Source organism: Balaenoptera acutorostrata, chromosome 7, assembly GCF_949987535.1.
Source record: "Balaenoptera acutorostrata chromosome 7, mBalAcu1.1, whole genome shotgun sequence".
NCBI classification, from domain to species: domain Eukaryota; kingdom Metazoa; phylum Chordata; class Mammalia; order Artiodactyla; family Balaenopteridae; genus Balaenoptera; species Balaenoptera acutorostrata.
In genome coordinates, this window is record NC_080070.1 from 1683135 (window position 1) to 1703903 (window position 20769).

The 20769-nt window shown below is 38.8% G+C and overlaps 1 protein-coding gene across 10 annotated transcripts in view; it reads left to right on the plus strand.

Moving 5' to 3' along the window:
- The window catches only part of LMBR1 (limb development membrane protein 1), a 163716-nt gene that overhangs the window by 26801 nt on the left and 116146 nt on the right, over window positions 1-20769 (plus strand). For 9 of the 10 annotated variants that reach the window (XM_057549899.1, XM_057549889.1, XM_057549890.1 and 6 more), the window contains 2 exons: window positions 752-791; window positions 6508-6647. In XM_057549899.1, coding sequence (XP_057405882.1) covers window positions 752-791; window positions 6508-6647 — 180 coding nt within the window. Of the gene's footprint in view, window positions 1-751; window positions 792-6507; window positions 6648-20769 lie in introns of those variants that run through there. The other variant, XM_057549897.1, reaches the window with a different exon arrangement.

Genomic DNA, 20769 nt, shown 5'->3' on the forward strand with positions numbered 1-20769 from the left:
TACTGAGGAGAAGGAGGGGCCGGGGTGTTGTGTAATATTTTTGTAATTGGATCATAGTTTCCTTAGCTGGTAAGATTACGTGGGAGGACAAAAAAGATGGCCAACAGCCATGAGAGAGGGAGAGGGTAAGGTGAAGGAGCACAGGAGCAAGGGCCATCTTGCTCCTACTTAAAAACGACACAGAACTTGATAATTTCTGTCTGTAACTTGAATGAAATGATGAAGTATCAAGGCAATGGTATCCAAGGTGGTTTAGGATGATCCAAGAAAGTCCTCATTATTACCATTACTAACGATAGACCCAAATTACAGAAAACTATATGAGTTCTAAAATTCTGAATTTTAATTTTATAGTAAAAATTTTTTTTGGCTATTATCAACCAGAAAATTTCATTCACTAGCAATTTCACTGACATTGTATAGCAATAAACTTGATAGTGGTTCTAGGGTTCTACTGAGTTTTATTTCCTTGAGCACTAAATATTTTGGAAGATTTAAATTTACATATGGGAGTTTTGTTAATCAGCATTTTTTGATCAATCAAAACACTGTTCTTTAACATAGTCTATCCTATCTGATTTAATGAGATTTAGATTTTGATCTGTGCTGAAATAAACATAGTGCTTTTTGAAAATAATTTCTATTCAATAATTGCTTCTTCAAGTTTATATTTTTGTTCATGCTTTTATTAAATTAATGAAACATTTTGTTGGAAGATAAAAGAATACTAATACCTTGAACATTTTTGCAGATGAGCAAGAAGATGAAGATGCGATAGTCAACAGGATTTCGTATGTATTTTAATGTTCAATTGTCTTGTTTCTCATTCTAAATTCATAAATTTTCAAAACTTAATTTTGCCTTTTGGGCAGAAATATGGAAAAAATTCACTTAAAGTATTACAGCACCTTTATCAAATGTTAGTCCTATCCTTGGAAAGCACATATAAGCAAATACATGGATAATTGAGGATTGATTATCTCCTGTTAAACTTTACTTATTTAAGGAGCCAACAGATTTACTCTTCAGAGGATTTAACCAGGAAATGGGCTTAAGATTGGGAAAATTGCTGGGCCAAAGAAAGAAAGAAAGAAAGCTCTTGGCTGTTTGAATGGCCTTGGAACAGGGGCAGACATCTATTCTGGTTAATTGAACATTTACCTACTGTGAGCAGGGAGATGGGCCCAGATGGTCCTCTTAGGTTCCTTATAGCTCTCTTTCTGCTTGTGTATGCTGATGATAGAGCCCAACTAAAGGGCAGACATGAATTCTTTCCCAGTCCTGCAGGTGTGAAGTACTTGTGAGATGTGCACCCCTCTCGGTTTAGTCTGCATTCCACTTTTGGTGGTAAATCTACTTAAATGCGTTTGTAGATCAATAATTTGTAAAAAGACAAGAACATATCCCACTGGATTTTACACTTGCATTGTGTTTTATGAAAATATGGCCGTCTCCTTGTGGTGGTGCCGGGGGGGGGGCGGCCTCACCTGCTTTACATGGCGGCTGGCGTGGCCTGTCTGAGGGGTTTGGGTTTCTCCCAGCAGGTGGTTTTTGCACCATGGTGATGCGCACAGATGCCCCCTTCCTGAAGGTAGATGTGTGTGCCCTTATAAATTCAGGAAGGGGAAGTGTGGCGGAGAAGGCCACCTGGGAGGGCGGCTCTGACCTAGCCTGTCCCCCTAGCTGCCCCACCCACTGGCCTATTTGTCTCCCACTGCCTTTCTTCCCTTCTGTGGTGGAGTGAGTGAGAACCGAGGAGTCAGGCAGAGCTGGGTTCACATTCTGAACTCAAGATTAACTTGATTTCAGAAGAGACTGAGAAGGATTCCTTTCCTCCATATGTGAGCTCGAGCTACCACCTGCTTTGTAGCATGTTGTGTGGATTAAATAACATACGCAAAAAAAAAGTCGGGGGGTGCTCGGTGCGCGGCGGGTGTGAGCTCAGGGTTGTTGTACTTCTCCCCCAACCCTCTTTCCTTGCCCGCCCTCCTCCCACTGAAGAGGAAGGAGCAGAATGAGATGCTGTGCTTAAAGGAGGAGAAACAGTGGCCCAGCGTTCTGAAAGAGTTCAGACAAGTCCCCAAGGGTAGGTGATGGCCAGCACCGTCTGGCCACCTGAGGGAGGGAGGGTTCCCCGCGGCTTACTGCAGCCCCGCGTCAGGCTGAGGAGTCTTTCCCTGGCCTCTCTCACCTCCCTTTAAACCCACCTTCGCTTTCTCTTTTGCTCCTTAAAGGCCTTCATTCTGTCCTCTGTTTGTATCACTCATGCCCCCAAATTCACTCTCTCTGTTCTTTTCAACCCTAAATTACATTTTCTCTCAGCTGGTTGTTTGATTTGATCTGGATCAAAGCGCCTAACTGGTGAAACTGCTTTTAAGGATGGCTTGTCCAGGCAGGAGGGAGGCCTGGTGCAGGGGTCAGAGCACGAGGGGGTGAGCTGGTGTTGACTCTCAGGATTTGAGAGGAGAAGGGAAGTTTTCCTGCAGAGGGGAATCCAGGCACGATGTTGTCCCGAGGGGGTGAAGAGGGGCACCCGCTGCGTTGGGGGGTGCTCTGTCACGGGGACTCAGAGCCCACGCAGGGTGGGAAGGGTGTCCCTGGTGGATGGCCTTGCCTGGCTGTCAGTGCTCAGGTGGGGAGGGTGTTCACAGGGCAGGGCAGTCCAAAATGGGGCTCACCTGAGCACATGGTGCCTCCAGGGTGAGGGGGTCAGTGTGGCAGGAGGCTGTTAAAGACAGTGGGGACCACTTACAGTTAGGGAAAGCGGGAACACGACAGTGAACACTAAGTTGTTGTGGTGCAGTTGGAGGTATCTGTATGGACTCAGACGTTTTTCAGTATAGAGTTACTGAACCCAGTCTAGATGTAAAGCGTGGGTACACGTACGTGTTTGTGTGTACATGTATACCTAGTGCATACTTACGCCCCTAGAGCTGCCTCTTCACTGCCTGTCCGTGCTCACCTGGGAGCATGACACCCCAACAGCAAGGAGTATATTTAGCGCCCAGATTTTTGTTTCCACTAAAAGGAATCAGTGCTCCTTGGGGGGAAGGCTGATTGCAGGGCTGGGGTAGGGAAAGTTCCAGGCTCTTTCGTCCATCTTGCAGTGCCGCAGTGCAGGGAAGTGCTCCAGAGTGATGGCGGTACATCACGAAGACAGGGAAGCCTTCAGGGGCTTTCACACCTACTCAGGGACAGTCTGAGCGTCACAATCAGGATTGTCATGGATCTAACACAGGACAGAGCAGAGCAATCTCGAGTCCATACAGATAGACACCAACAGGTGGGTAACTTATTTGACGAGGAACAGGACATTTTCCTAGTTCCAAACTTAGCTTCCCACAAAGGGAAGAGGAACTTTAGAGTGGAGAGCCTTGGCAGACGGCACCTTGGCCAGTGAGCAGAGACTGCGACCAGTAATGGGGCAGACAGACATCCTAGGCCACCTGGTAGCCTGTAGAGAGAAGCGTGAAGCATGGCATCTGTGACTTTCCTGGCTTGTGGACATGTCAGACTCCACAGAGCCAAAGCTGGCTCCCTCATCTCCCTTGCCAGCCCGCTCAGCTGCAGCCGTCCCCGTCACAGCTGATGTCACAGCTGATGGCTGCTCCACCACTCCCACTCTCAGGAGGTGGTCTTGGTCATCCCTGAGCCCTCTGTCATCCCACACTGGGCAGTCCTGTTGGCTCTGTCCTCAGAATCTGCTCCGTTTCAGAAGGCGACGTTTCTGAGGTTGCCTTCAATTCCGAGGTGCACTGCTTCATAGTTGTGTAAGCAGTGATGGCTGCCATTTTCTGACTTGACCCAGGGCCTTACCTTGAGGACCCCTTGCCAGCATTTAACTCTGTCCCGTCAGCCTTTTGTGGATAGTTCTCCTCACAGCTACTCAAGGGCAACAGGGAGCATGGTATTACCTTGTTTTGCATGTCTAGGGTCAATCACAATACCTAAAGTGCAGTAGATTCTAGAGGGTTTTTAAAAAAAAATTATTTTTGGCTGCGTTGGGTCTTCATTGCTGCGCGCGGGCTTTCTCTGGTTGCGGAGAGCGGGGGCTACTCTTCATTGCAGTGCGTGGGCTTCTCATTGCGGTGGCTTCTCTTGCTACAGAGCATGGGCTCTAGGCGCGTGGGCTTCGGTAGTTGCAGCACACGGGCTCAGTAGTTGTGGCTCGCGGGCCCTAGAGTGCAGGCTCAGTAGTTGTGGCGCACGGGCTTAGTTGATCTGTGGCATGTGGGATCTTCCCGGACCAGGGCTCGAGCCTGTGTCCCCTGCATTGGCAGGCGTATTCTTTTTTTTTTTTTTTTTAATTGTATAGCTACTTTATTTATTTATTTATTTATTTTTGGCTGTGTTGGGTCTTCGGTTCGTGCGAGGGCTTTCTCTAATTGCGGCAAGTGGGGGCCACTCTTCATCGCGGTGCGGGGACCGCTCTTCATCGCGGTGCGCGGGCCTTTCACTATCGCGGCCCCTCCCGTTGCGGGGCACAGGCTCCAGACGCGCAGGCTCAGTAGTTGTGGCTCACGGGCCCAGCTGCTCCGTGGCATGTGGGATCTTCCCAGACCAGGGCTCGAACCCGTGTCCCCTGCATTAGCAGGCAGATTCTCAACCACTGCGCCACCAGGGAAGCCCAGCAGGCGTATTCTTAACCACTGCACCACCAGGGAAGTCCCTAGAAGGTTTTTGACGTAAGATCCAGTATTATATTTACAGTGACCATATATATTTAGGATTTTCTGGATCACTTTTGATTTCAAAAACTTCATCTGTTTGCCCTCATAATCTTACTCCTTGGTGAGATTACATCTCCCAGCTTCAGACCTGGAAGCCATGGTTAGCCTTCACTGCTGCGTGTGGGTCAGTGTCATGAGCACCAAGAGAGGAGGGACTGACTTTATTGAGAGGAGCGAGAAGGGAGCCGCTGAGGAGTGCTTCACGGGGCAGATGACGCAGAGGGGACCCGAGGGAGAGGGCCAACTGTGCCCAGGGCATGGAGCCAGAAAACCCATTCACGTTGGGGATACAAGGAGGTTAGGTAAGCCAGCCTGTATGTGGGAATCTGTTGTGGCCAGAGGAGCCTGGAAGGGCAAATTGGGAGAGCTGTGCAGGACCTGGAATGGGGAGATCGTGGATGTGGTCTAAATTTTCCTGTTGGAAGAAGGAAGGAATGGTAGCGACAGACCTGTGAGGACAGAAACGAAGGTTGCTTGAGGCACTCACTGGTGGGTAAGTGCTGGAGTTGGCAGTGGGCCTGGGGCAAGGGTGTGTCTCTGCTTTTCCCAGGAAACGTGTTGTCCATTCAGCAAAACCCGTTTGTAAGGCTTTTTCTGTGTCTGAACTGAATTGTATTTTTGGTGTGTATCATATGGTCTGCATTAAAAAATTTACTAGCGATTTACTGAACGGGAGGTTTCATGGTTATTTTCAGCTTTTAAGTAGGAAAACGCTTCTTTTGGTTGCCACAAGATGGCATTGGCCTCAAAGTTACTCTATTAGATGTGTATTTTGAGCGTTTAGTATGATTTTTTCTTATATCTTCTTACATGTATTTTCACATTCTTTCTACATTAAATTTAATGGAATGAATATTAAGGTTTCATCTCTAATGTCAGTGAGGTTCCCTTTTCCTTTGCCATTTTAGTCTTTTAAAATAATCTTTAAAAAATTAGATATAAAATTTTAAACATTTGAGACGTGTAACTGAGAAAGCCCCCTGTAGTCCCACTCTCCTAGGAATTGTTATATATTATGCTAGATTTTTAAATGTACCTCTATTTTCCTGTGTGTAAATATGCACTTTGTTGGGGGGGGGGGCGGGGGAGAGCATGTTTTATATTTATTGTCCATGCTTTTCTTCGTGTTTTTATTTTTAATTTATTTTAGACATCTTTCCATATTAGTACGTATTAGAGATATCTTATATCAAAAAATGACAAAATTGTGTTTTAAATATTTAATGTATAATTTTAATAGTTGCCTACAGTTTACTATATAGTTTATTTAACCTTTACCCATTTTAAGAGGTGGTAGACCAATAGGTTTGTAAGTTTCTTCTTCCTGAAATAACCATTTTCACGTAATTCTTTTTTCATACTGTGTTCACAAGCATTTTTTCACCTGAGCCGGTTTTTGCGTTACTGTTAGCATATATTGCCATAGTTGTTAATTAAATGCAGTTGTGAAATAAATACTTAAATTTAAAGAGGAATGAGACTACAATTTATTCTTCGTAAAATGTGGGAAGTATTCTGTCTCTAGTGTATGTCTGCTTTAGGCCGACTCTTTAGACTTAATGGTTTTTTCACAGAGTAAGTTTTAGAGTTGGTCTAGTTTAACTTCCAGGACCATATGTATATCACTTGTCTTCCAACTACATGTATGCAATGAAATGCATATGTAATTCTTTTTGGATTTAAAAAATTTAAGAGTTTTGATTCTATTCTTTTTGAATTACTCCCATATTCTTTGCGTTTTCCAGCCACTGGTGACAATGATGCTCTTCTCTTCCAGGTTGTTTCTGAGCACGTTCACTCTAGCAGTTTCAGCTGGGGCGGTTTTGCTTTTACCCTTCTCAATAATCAGCAATGAAATCCTGCTTTCTTTTCCTCAGAACTACTATATTCAGTGGCTAAATGGCTCCCTGATTCATGGTTAGTATATATTGCTTAATATAATCACAATTAATGTTTTAATTTTCTACTGTACTATATTTAAAATTTTTCCTTTTCTTAGTTTCTTTAATAATTTGCATCTTCCTTCAGTAAACCATTTGAGTCTTTAATAAAATCAGAAAACCAGATTTTACTTACTATTCCTATTCGTAGTTAGTTGTGAAAGGCTTTTCTACAAGAAGCAGTTTTTATACTGACTGTGATTTTGATAAATACATTTTCATTTAAATATTTAGCAAGAGAATTTTGGTTTATCTGGATATGTCAGAAGAACTCAACCTCCATTTAGGATCTAAAAAAAAACCCCACCATAGTTTCTATTTTATTTATTTGCTGTTAGTTTCTTTTGTGTTTTCAAAATGCATGGTAGAAGGGGGAAAACTCTTCTGTCATGGACAAACTTTAAAATTAATGTGGTTTAAAAAAGTAATGACTTATTTTGGCAACATGGTATATTGCCTTCAAGCAAAACAGACCTGAATTCCAATCTTGGCTCTGTCATTTTCTGGACATTTTTAGTGAGGTAGGACATTTTAATTTTAATTTATAAAATATATTAAAAAATCTAATACACATATCTTTTTTATATGTTTCATTGTCTTTTGCCCACTATTTTTCATATTGAATTATGTTATCTCTTTATATGTGAAATACATCAGCTATTTATCAGATTTTTGTAAATATGTTTTTCTAGTTGTTAGTTTACTTTCTAATTTTGTTTTTTTTTTGGTTACAGAATTTTTGCATTTTTATGTTGTCCAGTCTTTTTCTTCCTTTGATTTCTCTCTTTTTGTGTCTAGGAGATCCTTTCCCTTCCTGAGATGTGACAAATACTCCTTTTTTTTTCTTGTTCTTTTAAAAATGGTTTTGTTTACACTTAACTCTTTAATCCATCTGGAGTTTATACAGATAACTACCTTTTTTCTTACCCATTTGTGTGTGTTTAAAGAAATACATATTTGCTATAGAAAATTTGGAAAACAAAATTTACAGTGAAGAAAATTAATATTACTCACAACCCTACAACCCAGAGAACTACTGTGAATACTGTGATGACCTAAACCCTTCAATGTTGTGTGAGTGCACGTGTGAACACATAACCAAGTAAATGATGAAATGGAACCCTACTGTACGCACTGTCGATTTGTCTGTGCACCCATCATCATATAGTGGGGAGGTTTCCATGCCTGAAGTACTTTTCTGTGCTATTTACAATATTGCCTAGAGCCATTATTATCATGAGTTGTTCCCAGTGTTTTAGTTTAAAAAGCTACATTGTACATCTTTACAAATAAATGTTTGTCTTTAGGACAAATTTCTGCAGTTTACTTTCCCAGTAAGCATACTTTAAAGGTTTTTGAAAAGGTATTTCCCAATTATTCCTCAGAAAAACTGTCTGATTTTTGCTAGCAGTTCCACTTTCATGTAGTGTGTGAGCATCTCTATTCCCAAAATGTATCTTCACCAGTTTTGGGTGTTAGTTAAAAAGACCTGCCAATTCAATAGATGAGAAATTTCTGATTTTAAATTTACATTTCTTTAATTACTAGTGAGGGTGGACATTTACAAAGCACATTTATAGGTCATTTGTATTTATTTTTTAGTAAATTGCCTCCCTGTATTTCCTTTGCCCATTTTTGCAGTGTTTTAAAGTATTAGCTATCTATCAGGTTAATTGCAAACATTTCCTTCCTAATTGTCCTTTAATACTGCTTATCCTGTTTCTTGACAAGAAGAATTTTAACATATTAGTCTATCACATACTTTACACTGGGCTTGTGGTTTCTGTCAGGCTTCAGAGTCACTGATGCTCTGAAGACCAAATGAATTCAGTAAACTTAGGACTAACTATTAAGTGAATAAAGAGAAATTACTGCATTTTTGTTGATTAGCAATTGAAAAACTCAAGCAAATTAAGGTTTTTACTGAAATTGATGCAAAAAGTAAGCCACCTGCTGAAAAGTCACTATGAAAGGCAGGAAACAACCTGGAAAGTAATGGTGAGTTGAAAAATATATTTATCAGGATTTTTCTGGTGAATTATTTTTAGATGACAGTGCTGTGTGTTATTAACCGATACATAGATAATATATGATTTACAAATGTTTTTTGCATATGTTGTCTGAAACGTTTGTCGAAGACTGTTCCTTCTGGCCCTAGCTTTCTGTAAGGCTGTGGGTTCTGTGGGCATACATTTTTGAGGGTTGAGCTCCAGGTGTTTTCACTAGCAGTGCAGGCGGTCTCAGGCCAGGCTAACTAGTATTATGAGTGAACTGGCCTTTGTTTCCAGTTTTACTAAATAGAAATTGTATGATGTACTTAATGACCTTCAAATACTCTAAATCAGAGCCATTTCTTTTATTCTGTTTATGGACTGGAAGTGAGAGCTACCAGTATATGACATGCTATATATTTAATGCTGGAGGCATTAACCTGGGAAGTAAATGTATTTGTTTGTGTTGGTTGTCTTTCTCATTATAATGTTAAGGGGTGTAAGCTCAGGCATTGTACCTTGTTTATAAATCAGGGCTTAGAACAGTGCTTCCCACATAGTGGTAGCCCAGTAAACATCTGTTGAGTGAGTAGATAAACTATAAACAATAACTTTAACCTCCAGGGGACCACATCAGCTGAAAGTTGAGGAGCTAGAGGAAGAGTCGTCTAAGTTATATCATTGCTTCTAGATGTATTCTCAGAAATTGGTCTTGGGAAGCCTAAGCCGTCAGCTCTGGACATTGTTCTTCAGGGTTTTATGATCCCTGACTTTGTTTCTGCTTCTAATTTTTTGGTAGATCTGTATCCTTCACTGCATGTAGTGAGTTTCATGAAGCTTCCTATTTATCTTTCTCTTCTGAATTCATAGTTTTTTTTTTAACCTTGTGGATGACATCCAAGGGAGTGTTTATTTCCTTAGATTGTCTTGGGGTTGAAGATTTGTCAACCTCAGATATGCTTGCTTCTTTGCTTTTAAAAAATTATAACCATGAATGGGGCCAAACTGTCATAAGGGAGACCCAGGAGAGCCCATGGGATAGTTCCAGTATGATATTGAAGGCCTCAGTGGTGACAGTAGCCAGGTCAGCTTTGGAGAGTGTAAGTCTGTGTCGCTGAGCCTACGCATAACCTCCATCCCTGCCACCATGGCCACTTTTTTCATGAGCTCATTGGGTGATTACACGGGTGGCTTGGGAAAGAGGTTGACTGGTATCTGTAGAACTAGGATAAGGTAATTCTATCCACTTTAATATTAAAATCCTCTGCTGAGGTCCCCCTTTAATGAGCAGTCACATGGGATATAAATATCTTCACCTTTTTCTTTTTTCCCATTTAGAGTGGTCTGTCTGCATACCTCTTCTCCAAGTTTCCTTGTTACCAATTTTCCAGTCATGTTCCTTCCAAGTCCCCAACCATCCAGCCAAGCCATTGGCCAATATGAATATATAATTGCATGTCTGGCCATTTTTCCAAGCAAAGTGAACAGTCAGGTACACTGCCCAAAGTCCTGTCCACCGGGAGGATTCCCATTCACCACTGTCCTTTGGAGATGTCCCAGGGAGGGCTGTAGTGCTGCAGCTGTCCACTTGGGGGCGGTGTCTGCATATTGTGCAGAACCGTCTGTGAGTCAGGCCCAGACTTCTCTTCCTCTGCCAGCTGATCCGGAGGAATCCCCACGAGGCCAGGGGAGAGAAGGCAGAGCAGCAGGAGTGGGGACCGTGGGCATCTGGGCCACTTCTTCATGTGACTTACTTGTGCCTGCAGGGCCCGCTCGGGTGTGATCATGTGTACACCACCTCCATCTGACTTTGGGATGTTGCTGTGCATGCCCACATTATGGCTTGGTGGGCCGGATAAAGATAACACCATTTCATGATGGGCAGCTCAGGTCGCATGGTAACTTGGTGGCCCACAGTCAAGTCTCTGCTAAGGCCCAACAGCAAACCAATAGCTGTTTCTCAGAAGGAAGGTAGTTATCTGCAGGGGATGGCAGGGCTTTGCTCCGACATCCTAAGAGCCTTTGCTGTGATTCACCTCTAGGGGCTGCCAAAGGCTCCGAACTGCATACTGTCTGCTGCCGATGCTTCCGGCACCATTGGATCTGCTGGATCATAAGGCCAAGGGCGGAGCAGCTTGCATAGCCGCCTGGAGCTGCAGAGCTGCAAAGCCTTCTCTTGTTCTGGGCCCCCCTCAAAACCAGCGGCTTTTTGGGTCACTCAGTAAATGGGCTAGAGTAACACAACCAAGTGAGGAGTACATTGCCTCCCAAATCCAAAGAAGCCCCCTGAGCCTTGCGCCTCTGTTTTGGTTGTAGGAGAGGCCAGATGCAGCGGTCTTTAGAAGGGAGGTCTTGACATGGCCCACACCACTGGACCCCTAGAAAGTTCACTGAAGTAGAAGGCTCCTGAATTTTTGTTGGATTTATTTCCCACCCCCTGATATGAAAATGTCTTACCGATTAGAGTGGTGGCTACTTCTCGCTCACTCGGTCTGATTAGCATACCGTCATCCGTGTAGTGGAGCGACGTGCAATCTTCTGGAAGGGAATGGTGATCAAGATCCCTGCAAACTGAATTGTGACATAGGTCCAGAGGGGTGGTATATCCCTGAGTTAGGACAGTGAAGGTGTATTGCTTGCCTTGCCAGCTGGAAGCAAAATGCTTCTGGTGGGCCTTATGGACAGGGATGGAGAAAAAAAGCATTTGTCACATCAGTAGCCGCATACCAGGTACCAGGAGATGTGTTCGTTTACCCTAGCAACGCAACCAAGTCTGCTACGGCAGCTACAATTAGAGTCACCACCTGGTAAAGCTTACGAGAATCCAGTGTCATTCTCCAAGATCCGTCTTTCTTGGGGATGTGGGAATCACTACCCCTCATCTTTCAAGTCCTTGATGGCTGCACTAATCCCTGCATTACCTTCAGGAATGTGGGATTTCTTTTGGGTTACTATTTTCCTAGTTAGAGGCAGTTCTAGTGGCCTCTGTTTGGCCTTTCTCACTATAATAGCCCTTTCTCCACAGGTCAGGGAACCATTGTGGGGATTCTGCCTGCTTTTGAGCATATCCATTCCAATTGTGCATTCCAGAGCTGGGGAAAGAACCGCACAACAGGTTCAGGGACCCACTGTGAGACGTGTGAGACCTGAGCTGAAACTCTCCTGACCACCTGACCTCCACAAGCCCCTGCTCTAACTGGGGTGATGTTTTGGGTCCCCTGGAGATAGTGTCAGTTCAGAGCCAGAAATGTTTTGTGAATTTGTGCTAAAGTCTTTGAGGACTGGGAACATGTCTTAAATTCTCTTCATCTCCCATGAGGCACCTGTCCCAGTTCTTGCACACTGAAAATGTTCAATAACGGTTCATTGATTGGATGAGTAATAGTTATTAATTGTATCATTAGGAATACTTTGGTAAAAGTAGACTTAATTTGAAAAGAAATTTAATGGCTTATTCTAAAAATTAACAATATGGAACGATTGTGCCGTTAATGTGTGAATCACATGAGGATTAGAGGCTAAAATATGTGTCAATAATGCTTTGGTATGTGTAAATATATTCAGTTTGGCTTAAGTACAGCGTTTGGATCTTGGACATGTGTTTGAAATATTAGGTGCTAACTATATTACCTTGGAATGCCACTTCACTTCTCTGGGCTAGAATTAATAAATTACATTAATAAATAATAATATAGTTTATTATAGGATGATACAAAAGGGGCAGATATGGCAAATTAAAATGATGGCTAAAATTTGTATTGTTATTTTTATTATTATAATTATAATTTATTATTAGAATTAAAATAGAAAAAGCAAAAATGGACAGAAAAAAGAAAGTATCTCTTTGTATTCACTTTCTGTATCTTGACTGCTGTTAAAAAAATTAGTAGAAAAATATGAAACTCTTCAGTTCCATAAATTAAAAAATCATGATTCACCTGCTTAGTGGGTTTTCCTTTTTGAGTGATGAGAATGTTCTGGAACTAGATAAAGGTAGTGGTTGCACGACATTGCGAATGAACTAATGCCACTGAATTATTCGTTTTAAAGTGGTAATTTTATGTATGTGAGTTTAAAATTAATATAAAAATGAAACATCGATACATCTTGGGATGTAATTAAGTTGTAGCCTTAAATAAAACATGGAAATAATTCTTCAGTTTTTGAGGTATTTTCTCTCAGTGGGGCCCAGTTTTTGCTAAGCTGTCCATACTCACTTGTGACCAGACAGAGACACACGTTTAGAACATGATTGCCCGTTTTAAGATTCAGCCTGTTAAAAGATAACTGCAGTGAATCTGACTTGACTTTGCAAGGTATGTGTGCTTTATTTTGATTTGTCAGCATGAATAGCCAATATGCTGTTTTGGACATGATGAAGGAACAGTACAAAATCCATCTTTGTTTTATACATTTTCAAGTCCCACAGAAGGTCAGAAAATTCAAACTTTTAGATTATAAGCAATAAAACTTAAAAAAATGAAAAATAAGTATTATGTTTACTCATGTATAAATATTAATCAAAAGTCAGTTCTTACAATATTTTAAGGTACCATTGTTAATTAAATGTTACTAATGATTTCTAGTTAATTGGTCTCAATAGTTCAGTGATTTGTTATAATGTGCATCACTATAGTTACTGCATAGTTATTGTTCATAATAGTAAAAATAAAAAACAGTCTAAGTAGGAAATTTGCTTAATTAAATTTTGGTAGATCCAAACAGTGGAATGCTTTTTTGACCATTATAGATGATGATGATATAGATGAGTATTTGTTGATATAGAAAGATGTCTAAAAAAATGTTTTTCTCTGGGTGGTGGGATTATATGATATAAAAAATTTATATTTATAAACGAAGTTTGTTTTGGTGCTTGCCTTGTATAATATTTCTATAGTAGATGTGTATTGCTTTTTTGTTATAAGAAAAAACTTAAAAAGTTTAATAGCTTATTGCTAAAATCGTTCTTTTTGGTTTTTTTCCCTTCTAAGTGCATAAGCAAAAGCTATTTTAATTCTGAAGTTCTCACAATAGTCACTATTCAAAAGCAAACTTGCAGTCTTTCTTTTAAAGCTTATGCTTTCTTCATAGCATTTTTTTAATTATATGTCACTTTTTGACAATTGGATTAGATCGTTAATTCCAGTGAAATATTGGTTTTAACTTAGTTTTGTTATTTTGGAAATTATTAAATATGGCTGAACTTGGATTAATTTTCTTATTTAAGTTCATGAAGTTTTTTGTCTGTGTGGTTAAAAAGTGATAGATTATTTGCTTCATAATGTTGTATATTGTATTGAAATATTTTGTGACTCCAGCAGATGGAGCTAGAAGGTAATGCATCCATTGGTGATCTGGCAATTCAGTTTGGTTTGCTTGGGTTTTAGACTAATTATTCTGGGATTATTAAATAACTTTTAAGTTTACATACCTCTTTTGGGGATAGACATTGAATATCTTTCAAAAAGATTGTCATTGAAACAGATTTAGATAAACTACAAGGTTTCTGAATTTTTAGGGTTCTACTACCATGTCGGAGAGCACATAATTTTAGCTTTCTGAAGTAGAGAAATTTAGCTAACATTCCTTTTTATTTTACAAATTAATATGTAATAATATATAATACAATAAAAGTGGTGGTAGTATGTATTTATGTGTATTAGCTCTAATTTTTAATTTTGGAATGTTTTATCAAAATTGTAGAATATTCTTAAGGGATATTTATGTGTGTATGTCTGATGTATGTTTGCAAAATGCTGGAAACTTACTAAGTTTTACACAGTTTCCAAGAATAAAATGGCAACTTAGGCGTGTACAGTAGCTTTATTATTTTTCTATATATTAAATGTTCTTCTCATAGTAACTTTAACTTTATTATATGTTGCAAATTTGATAATTAAATTAGCATAAGCTGAGTCTGAAGCTTTCACATATATTCTGGCTAATAAAACTTAATTTTTTGCATTGAATTATTTAGACTTTGAAAAAAAGCTGGTTATTTACATAGATGATCATACTGTTACGTAGTATGTTAACTCTCAAATTCTTGGTGTTAAGTGAATTTTTCTTGCAAAAGTAAATATGGTGGAGGTTATATCTCTTTTTTGCAATTGTGGTTGATAAGACCATCAGCAGTAATGTTGAATCTCCTGGAAAAAGGGAAGTGGGGAAAATCAAAAAAAAATTTTAAATTGTATGTATTATATATAAAGTTCAGTACATAAAAGAAGGTATCTAATTTCATTGCAAACTTAAATGAGTTGTTATTCAGAATCTTTGCGATCATCCTGATCATTTTCTTCACTTGTTCAGCAGATCGCTGCTTGATAATATCTGTTGATAAAGATTTCTTTATATAAATTTTCATAACTATCTTCATTTTAAGTATGTTGGTTAGTCAGAATAGATACGTTTACTGATTTGTGATCTTTTGCCTAAGGCAGACTTTTGTTTTTTAACTTTTGATTTCCAGAGAAGAATTTGAATTTGTATTTTTCACTACATGAAAGGGACACACATATGATTAGAAAGATAAATTCTGGAAGTATGTATATTTAGAGCTCAATAACAATAATAAAGTCTGTTTTTTACCATGGATGATAATTGATTGTTTCAAATTACAAAACCTAAGTAAATTTTTTTCCTCCAATTATAAAATTATAATGAAGCATTCAAGGTTTTATATTCATGGTTGCAACTATTTGAGAGCAATCTTTGAAGCCCCCTGCCACGCGATAATTTGTGATTTTGCAGAGGGTAGAATATGAATTGTGCTTAGTGAGGATAGAAAATAAATAGGCTGAGATCTGTGGCTGATGAGGGGCCCAGCTAGCATCTCCACCTCAATTAAGCTTTGCCGTTCTCTGCCCTTTCTTAGGCATTTTGTGGGGAAGTTATATGACATAGTGAGGTGAAGGATTTTGAGTTTCACAAAGGAGTTTAAATTTGTCTTTATGTGCTCCTTATAGAAAACTTAGAATATGTAGGCCAGTGGGAAGAAAAAATCATCCATAATTCCACTACATTCACACTGTTAATAATTTGGTATATTTCTTTGCAATTTATTTTCTGTGCCTATTTTTTTATCATTGTTGTTTTCATATATTTTTCATATCATATAAGTTTACAGATTGTTGTTACGTAAGTTTTTTTTTGGTGTAATTAATGAGAATCATTCTTTAAGGAAAGGGCTGAGACCTAATTTTAGCTGTAACTCATATCACTTTTTTGTCTATCTGGTCTGATTGCTGATGTGCATTGGAGTTTTACAGGGTTTTGGACCATTTGTATTATGTTGAGACAGGGCGGGGAGAGGCACTGACATTAATTTAACATTTTGGTATGTTATTTCTCTTCTGCTGTTCACACGTGATCTATGAGTTATGTTATAGCCCATTTTATACATGAGGAAACAGGACGACAGAGTTGAAGTCCCTTTTGCAGGTCACGTATAGCTGATAGATGCAAACCCAGGCTGGTCAGACATAAAGTGCCCCTCACTTAGACATCTGCCGCCACGTCTTCACAGTGCGAATCCCTGGTTGTGCACTAAGTACACAGAGTACATTCAATATTTTATTGAAGTTGGATTTGTTAAAACCTTTCTGTATTTGAAAGATGTTTTGGTATCGTAAGGCTTGGGTGTACATGTACACAAAAATATAAACAAATGTAGAAGCGTTAGTTCTGTTTAAGTGTCTTACAAACTGGTCAGAAGCTCAACTAAGCATTTTGTTTTACACAGATGGGTAGAATTAATGGGCTGTCATATTCTCAGTTTAAACATTTCCCTTAGTAAAATCTTATGAAACTGATGTTCCCTTTTTGGCAAACAAACAAAAGGCCCTCAGCTTAGGGTCTCATGGGCTGAAATTAAGGTTTTCACAGATTTGTTTTCTTTATTGGAGGCTGTGGGGAAGAATTTGCTTCAAAGTTCATTCAGCTTGTTGGCTGAATTTGGTTCTTCGTGGTTGTAAGACTGAGGCCCCCATTTCCTTGCTAGCTGTTAGTCAGGTGCCAATCTTTGCCCTATAGGCTGTCTGCCTCTTTTCTCAGGTTTTCCATGTGATGCCCCCTCCAGCAAAGTTGTGTCAACTTCCTCCCTGTCTTACCCTTCTGCTGCATCTCTGACTCCTCTTAGAGAAAATTCTCTGCTTTTAAGGGCTCCTTTGGTTAGGTTGTACCCACCTGGCTAATCCAAGATGGTTTCCCCCTCTCTCTTTATTAAGGTCCATAGCCTTAATTATATCTGCAACATCCTTTTTTGCCATGTATATTTGGTTGAAAAGTGTTTTCCCCAAATTCGTGTCCATTTAGAACCTCAGAACGTAACCTTATTTGGAAACAATATCTTTGCTGATATAATTAGTAAAATAAGGTCATAATGGATTAGGGTGGGCCCTAGTCCAATAACTAGTATCCTTATTAGAAGATAAAACAGAGACATACACAGGGGAAGAATGTGAAGACAAAGGCAGAGATTGGAGTGATGAATCTACAAGCCCAGGAATGCCAAATGTTACAGGCAGCCACCTCTAAGGAAGCATTCTTCCCTAGAACCTCCAGAAGGAGTATGGTCCTGCTGGCACCTTGGTTTTGGACTGCTAGCCTCCACAACTGTGAGAGAATAAATTTCTGTTGTTTGAAGCCTTCCAGTTTGTGGTACTTTGTTACAGAAGCCCCAGAAAACGAATATACCTTGTAACATATTCACTAATATACTGTATAAGAATTCCAGGGATTAAGGCATGGATATCTTTGGGGGTTCACTCTGCCTACCATGAGACTTCAGCTGAGCACAAAGCAGGAAAATACAACGCCTAATGAAGAGAAAAATCAGTCAAAACTTACAGTTGACGCAGATTCAGAACTAGTAGACAAGAGCATTGAAACATTTCTTGTAAGTATTTCATACGTTCCAGAAGCTGGAGGAAAGACTGAACATAACTGAACATATTGAGATATAAAAGATGTAAAAAAAGAACCAAATAAACTTCTAGAGATGAAACCTGTAATATCTGACATGAAAATATATTGGATGGGATAAAAGCAAATTAGGTATTTTTGCAGAAGAGATTAGTGAACTCTGAGACATAGCAATAGAAAACAGTCTAAAAAAGAAACAAAAAAATGACTGAAAAACTGACCAGGGCATCAGTGATATAACTGATGTTCCTAAAAGACGGAGGGTTAAGAAAAATATTTGAAAAACTGATGGCAGAAAGATTTCAAGATTAGATGAAAACTCTAAACCCTCTTATCCAAGAAGCTCAACTAGCCCTAGTTACAGGAGACCTGCCAAGATACATCATCAGATTGGTCAAAACCAGTGATACGGAGAAATCTTAAAAGCATTCAGAGAAAAAGACAAAGTACAGAGGAGCAATGATGTGAATTCCAGCATATTTCTTGTGGGAAAAAAATGCAAGCCAGATGGCAGGGTAGCAACATCTTTAAAGTACTGAAAAAAGAAAACCCCACCAACCTAGTTCTATATCCAGTGAAAATATTTTTCCAAAACAAAGTCAAAATAAAGACAGTATCAGATATACAAAAGGTGAAAGTTCATCACCACAGACCTATACTACCAAAAATAAGGGACATCCTTTAGGCAGAGGCAAATTGGTAGAAGATAGAAATCTGGATCTGTAAAACAGAATGAAGATCACTAGAAGTGGCGAATTTGAGGGTAAATATAAAAGAGTATTTCTATTTCATATAAATCTTATTAAAAGAGAATTGGCTCTTTAAATAAAAAATAGTAACAGTAAATTGTGAGTTTTATAATGTGCAAGTAAAAGCGCCTGACAACAATAATGCAAGGGCAGGAGGAAAGAAATGGCAATAGGCTGTTGTAAGGTTCTTAGGCTGTACATGAAGTATTGTAATACCTCTTGAAGGCAGATTATGATGAGTTAAAGGTGTATATGATAAACCCCAAACAACCCTAGAGTAGCTCAAAGAGGAGATACAGTCAGTAAGCAAACAAAAGAAATAGAATGGAGTCATAACAATAGTTGATCCAGAGGGTCACGGAAAAAGAAGGCAAAGAGAAGACAGAACAATGGGGCAAGTAGAAGACAAAGAGCAAATTGATATACTGCAGCCCGATCATATCAATAAACATCAGTGGTCTAAACATTCCAATTAAAAGGCAGAGATTATCAGATTGAATAAAAAAGAAAGCCAAGTATATGCTGCCTATAAGAAACTCACTTTAAATGTAAACACACACATAGGTTAACAGCAATAGGAGCAAAAAGATTTGCTATACTAATTCTAATGAAAAGGGAGATGGTATAGGTATATTATTATCAGAAAAGGGTAAGGAATGTTATCAGGCATAAAGAAGATCATTTCATAATGATGAAGGGGTTCATTCATCAAAAGAACATAGTAATAAATGTTACCTATTACCTACCTAAAAATTTCCTATTTATTAAATACCTATTAAATACATGAAGCAAAAACTTACAGAAATGAAAGAATTAATAGTCAAAATCACAGTTATATTCAGACATATCACTGTCCCCTTTTCAATAATTGATAGAACAAGTAGCCAGGAAAAAATTAAGGATTTTTAACACTTAACTAACTTGGCTTAATTTGTATTTATGGAACACTCAGCCCAACAATAGTGAAATACACATTCTTTTCAAGTACTCTGGGAACATTTACCAAGAAAACCATATTCTGTGCCATGAAACAAGTCTCAGTACTTTAAGTCATAGAAGATATGCTCCCTAACAACAGTGAAGTTAAATGGGAAATCAGTGACAGCAGCATATCTAGAAAATCCCTCAAGTATTTGGTATCTAAATAACATACTTCACAATAACTCTTAGGTCAGAGAAGAAATCAAAAGGGAAATTTGAAAGTACTTTGAACTCAATGAAAATGAAAATAAAACATTCCAAAATTTATAGCACAAAGATACCTGTTTTAGAAAAGAAAAAAAGGTCTTAAATTAATTCCTCCAGCTTCCACCATAAGAAACTAGAAAAAGGAGAGCAAATGAATCCCAAAGTAAGAGGATGGGAAATAAAAAAAGATGAGAGGAGAAATGAACAAAATAAAAAACAAAATGTAGAGAAAATCAATGAGAGGATCAATAATATTGATAAGGCTTTAGCCAGATTGATCAGAAAAAAAAGATACCAGTTATCAATATCAGGAATGAGAGATGTGATATCACTACAGATTCTACAGCTGTTAAAAGCATAATTAGTGCATATTATGAACACCTTTATGCCAATAAATTCAAGAACTTAGAGAAATGGAAAAATTCCTTGAAAGGCAAAAACTACTGAAACCCTCTCAGACATTGTGGAAATGTTGCAAACATTCTCACAAAACTCTAGGCTAAGAAGACTTCATTTTCAGTCCTCCCAAATATTTAAGGAAGAAATAATGCCAATTCTACACAGACTTTTTAAGAAAATTGAAAATGAGGGAATACTTCCTAACTCTGAGACCAGCATTACCCTGACACCAAAACCAGACAGACATACATGAAAACTATAGAAGAATATCCCTCATGAATATAGATGCATAAATTTTAAACAAAATTTTAGCAAATCAAATATAACAATAAATAAAAAGGGTAATACATCATGACTTTTGACAAGATCAATGAATTTAATTTACCATATGCACATACTAAAAAAGAAAATTCATATGGTCATCACAATATACACAGAAAAAGCATATGACAAAATTCAATGTCCATTCCTGATAAAATCTCTCAGCAAATTAGGCATGGAAGGGAGTTCCCTCATCTTAATAAAGAGCATCTATGAAAACCCTACAGGTAACATCATACTTAATAGTGAAAGACTGAATGCTTTTTTTCCTGAGATCCCCTCTTACCACTTCTATTCGACATGGTTCTGGTGATTTTTAAAGAATAAAGGACATTGAGATTGGAAAGGAAAAAGTAAAACTGTCTCTGTTAACAGATTATATGACTATATAGAAATTCTGATGGAATCTATTATAGGAAAGCTATTAGAACTAATAAGTGAGTTTTGCAAGGTTGCAAAGATACAAGATCAATATATAAAACTCCATTGCATTTCTGTATGCTAGCAATGGATAATTGGAAATTGA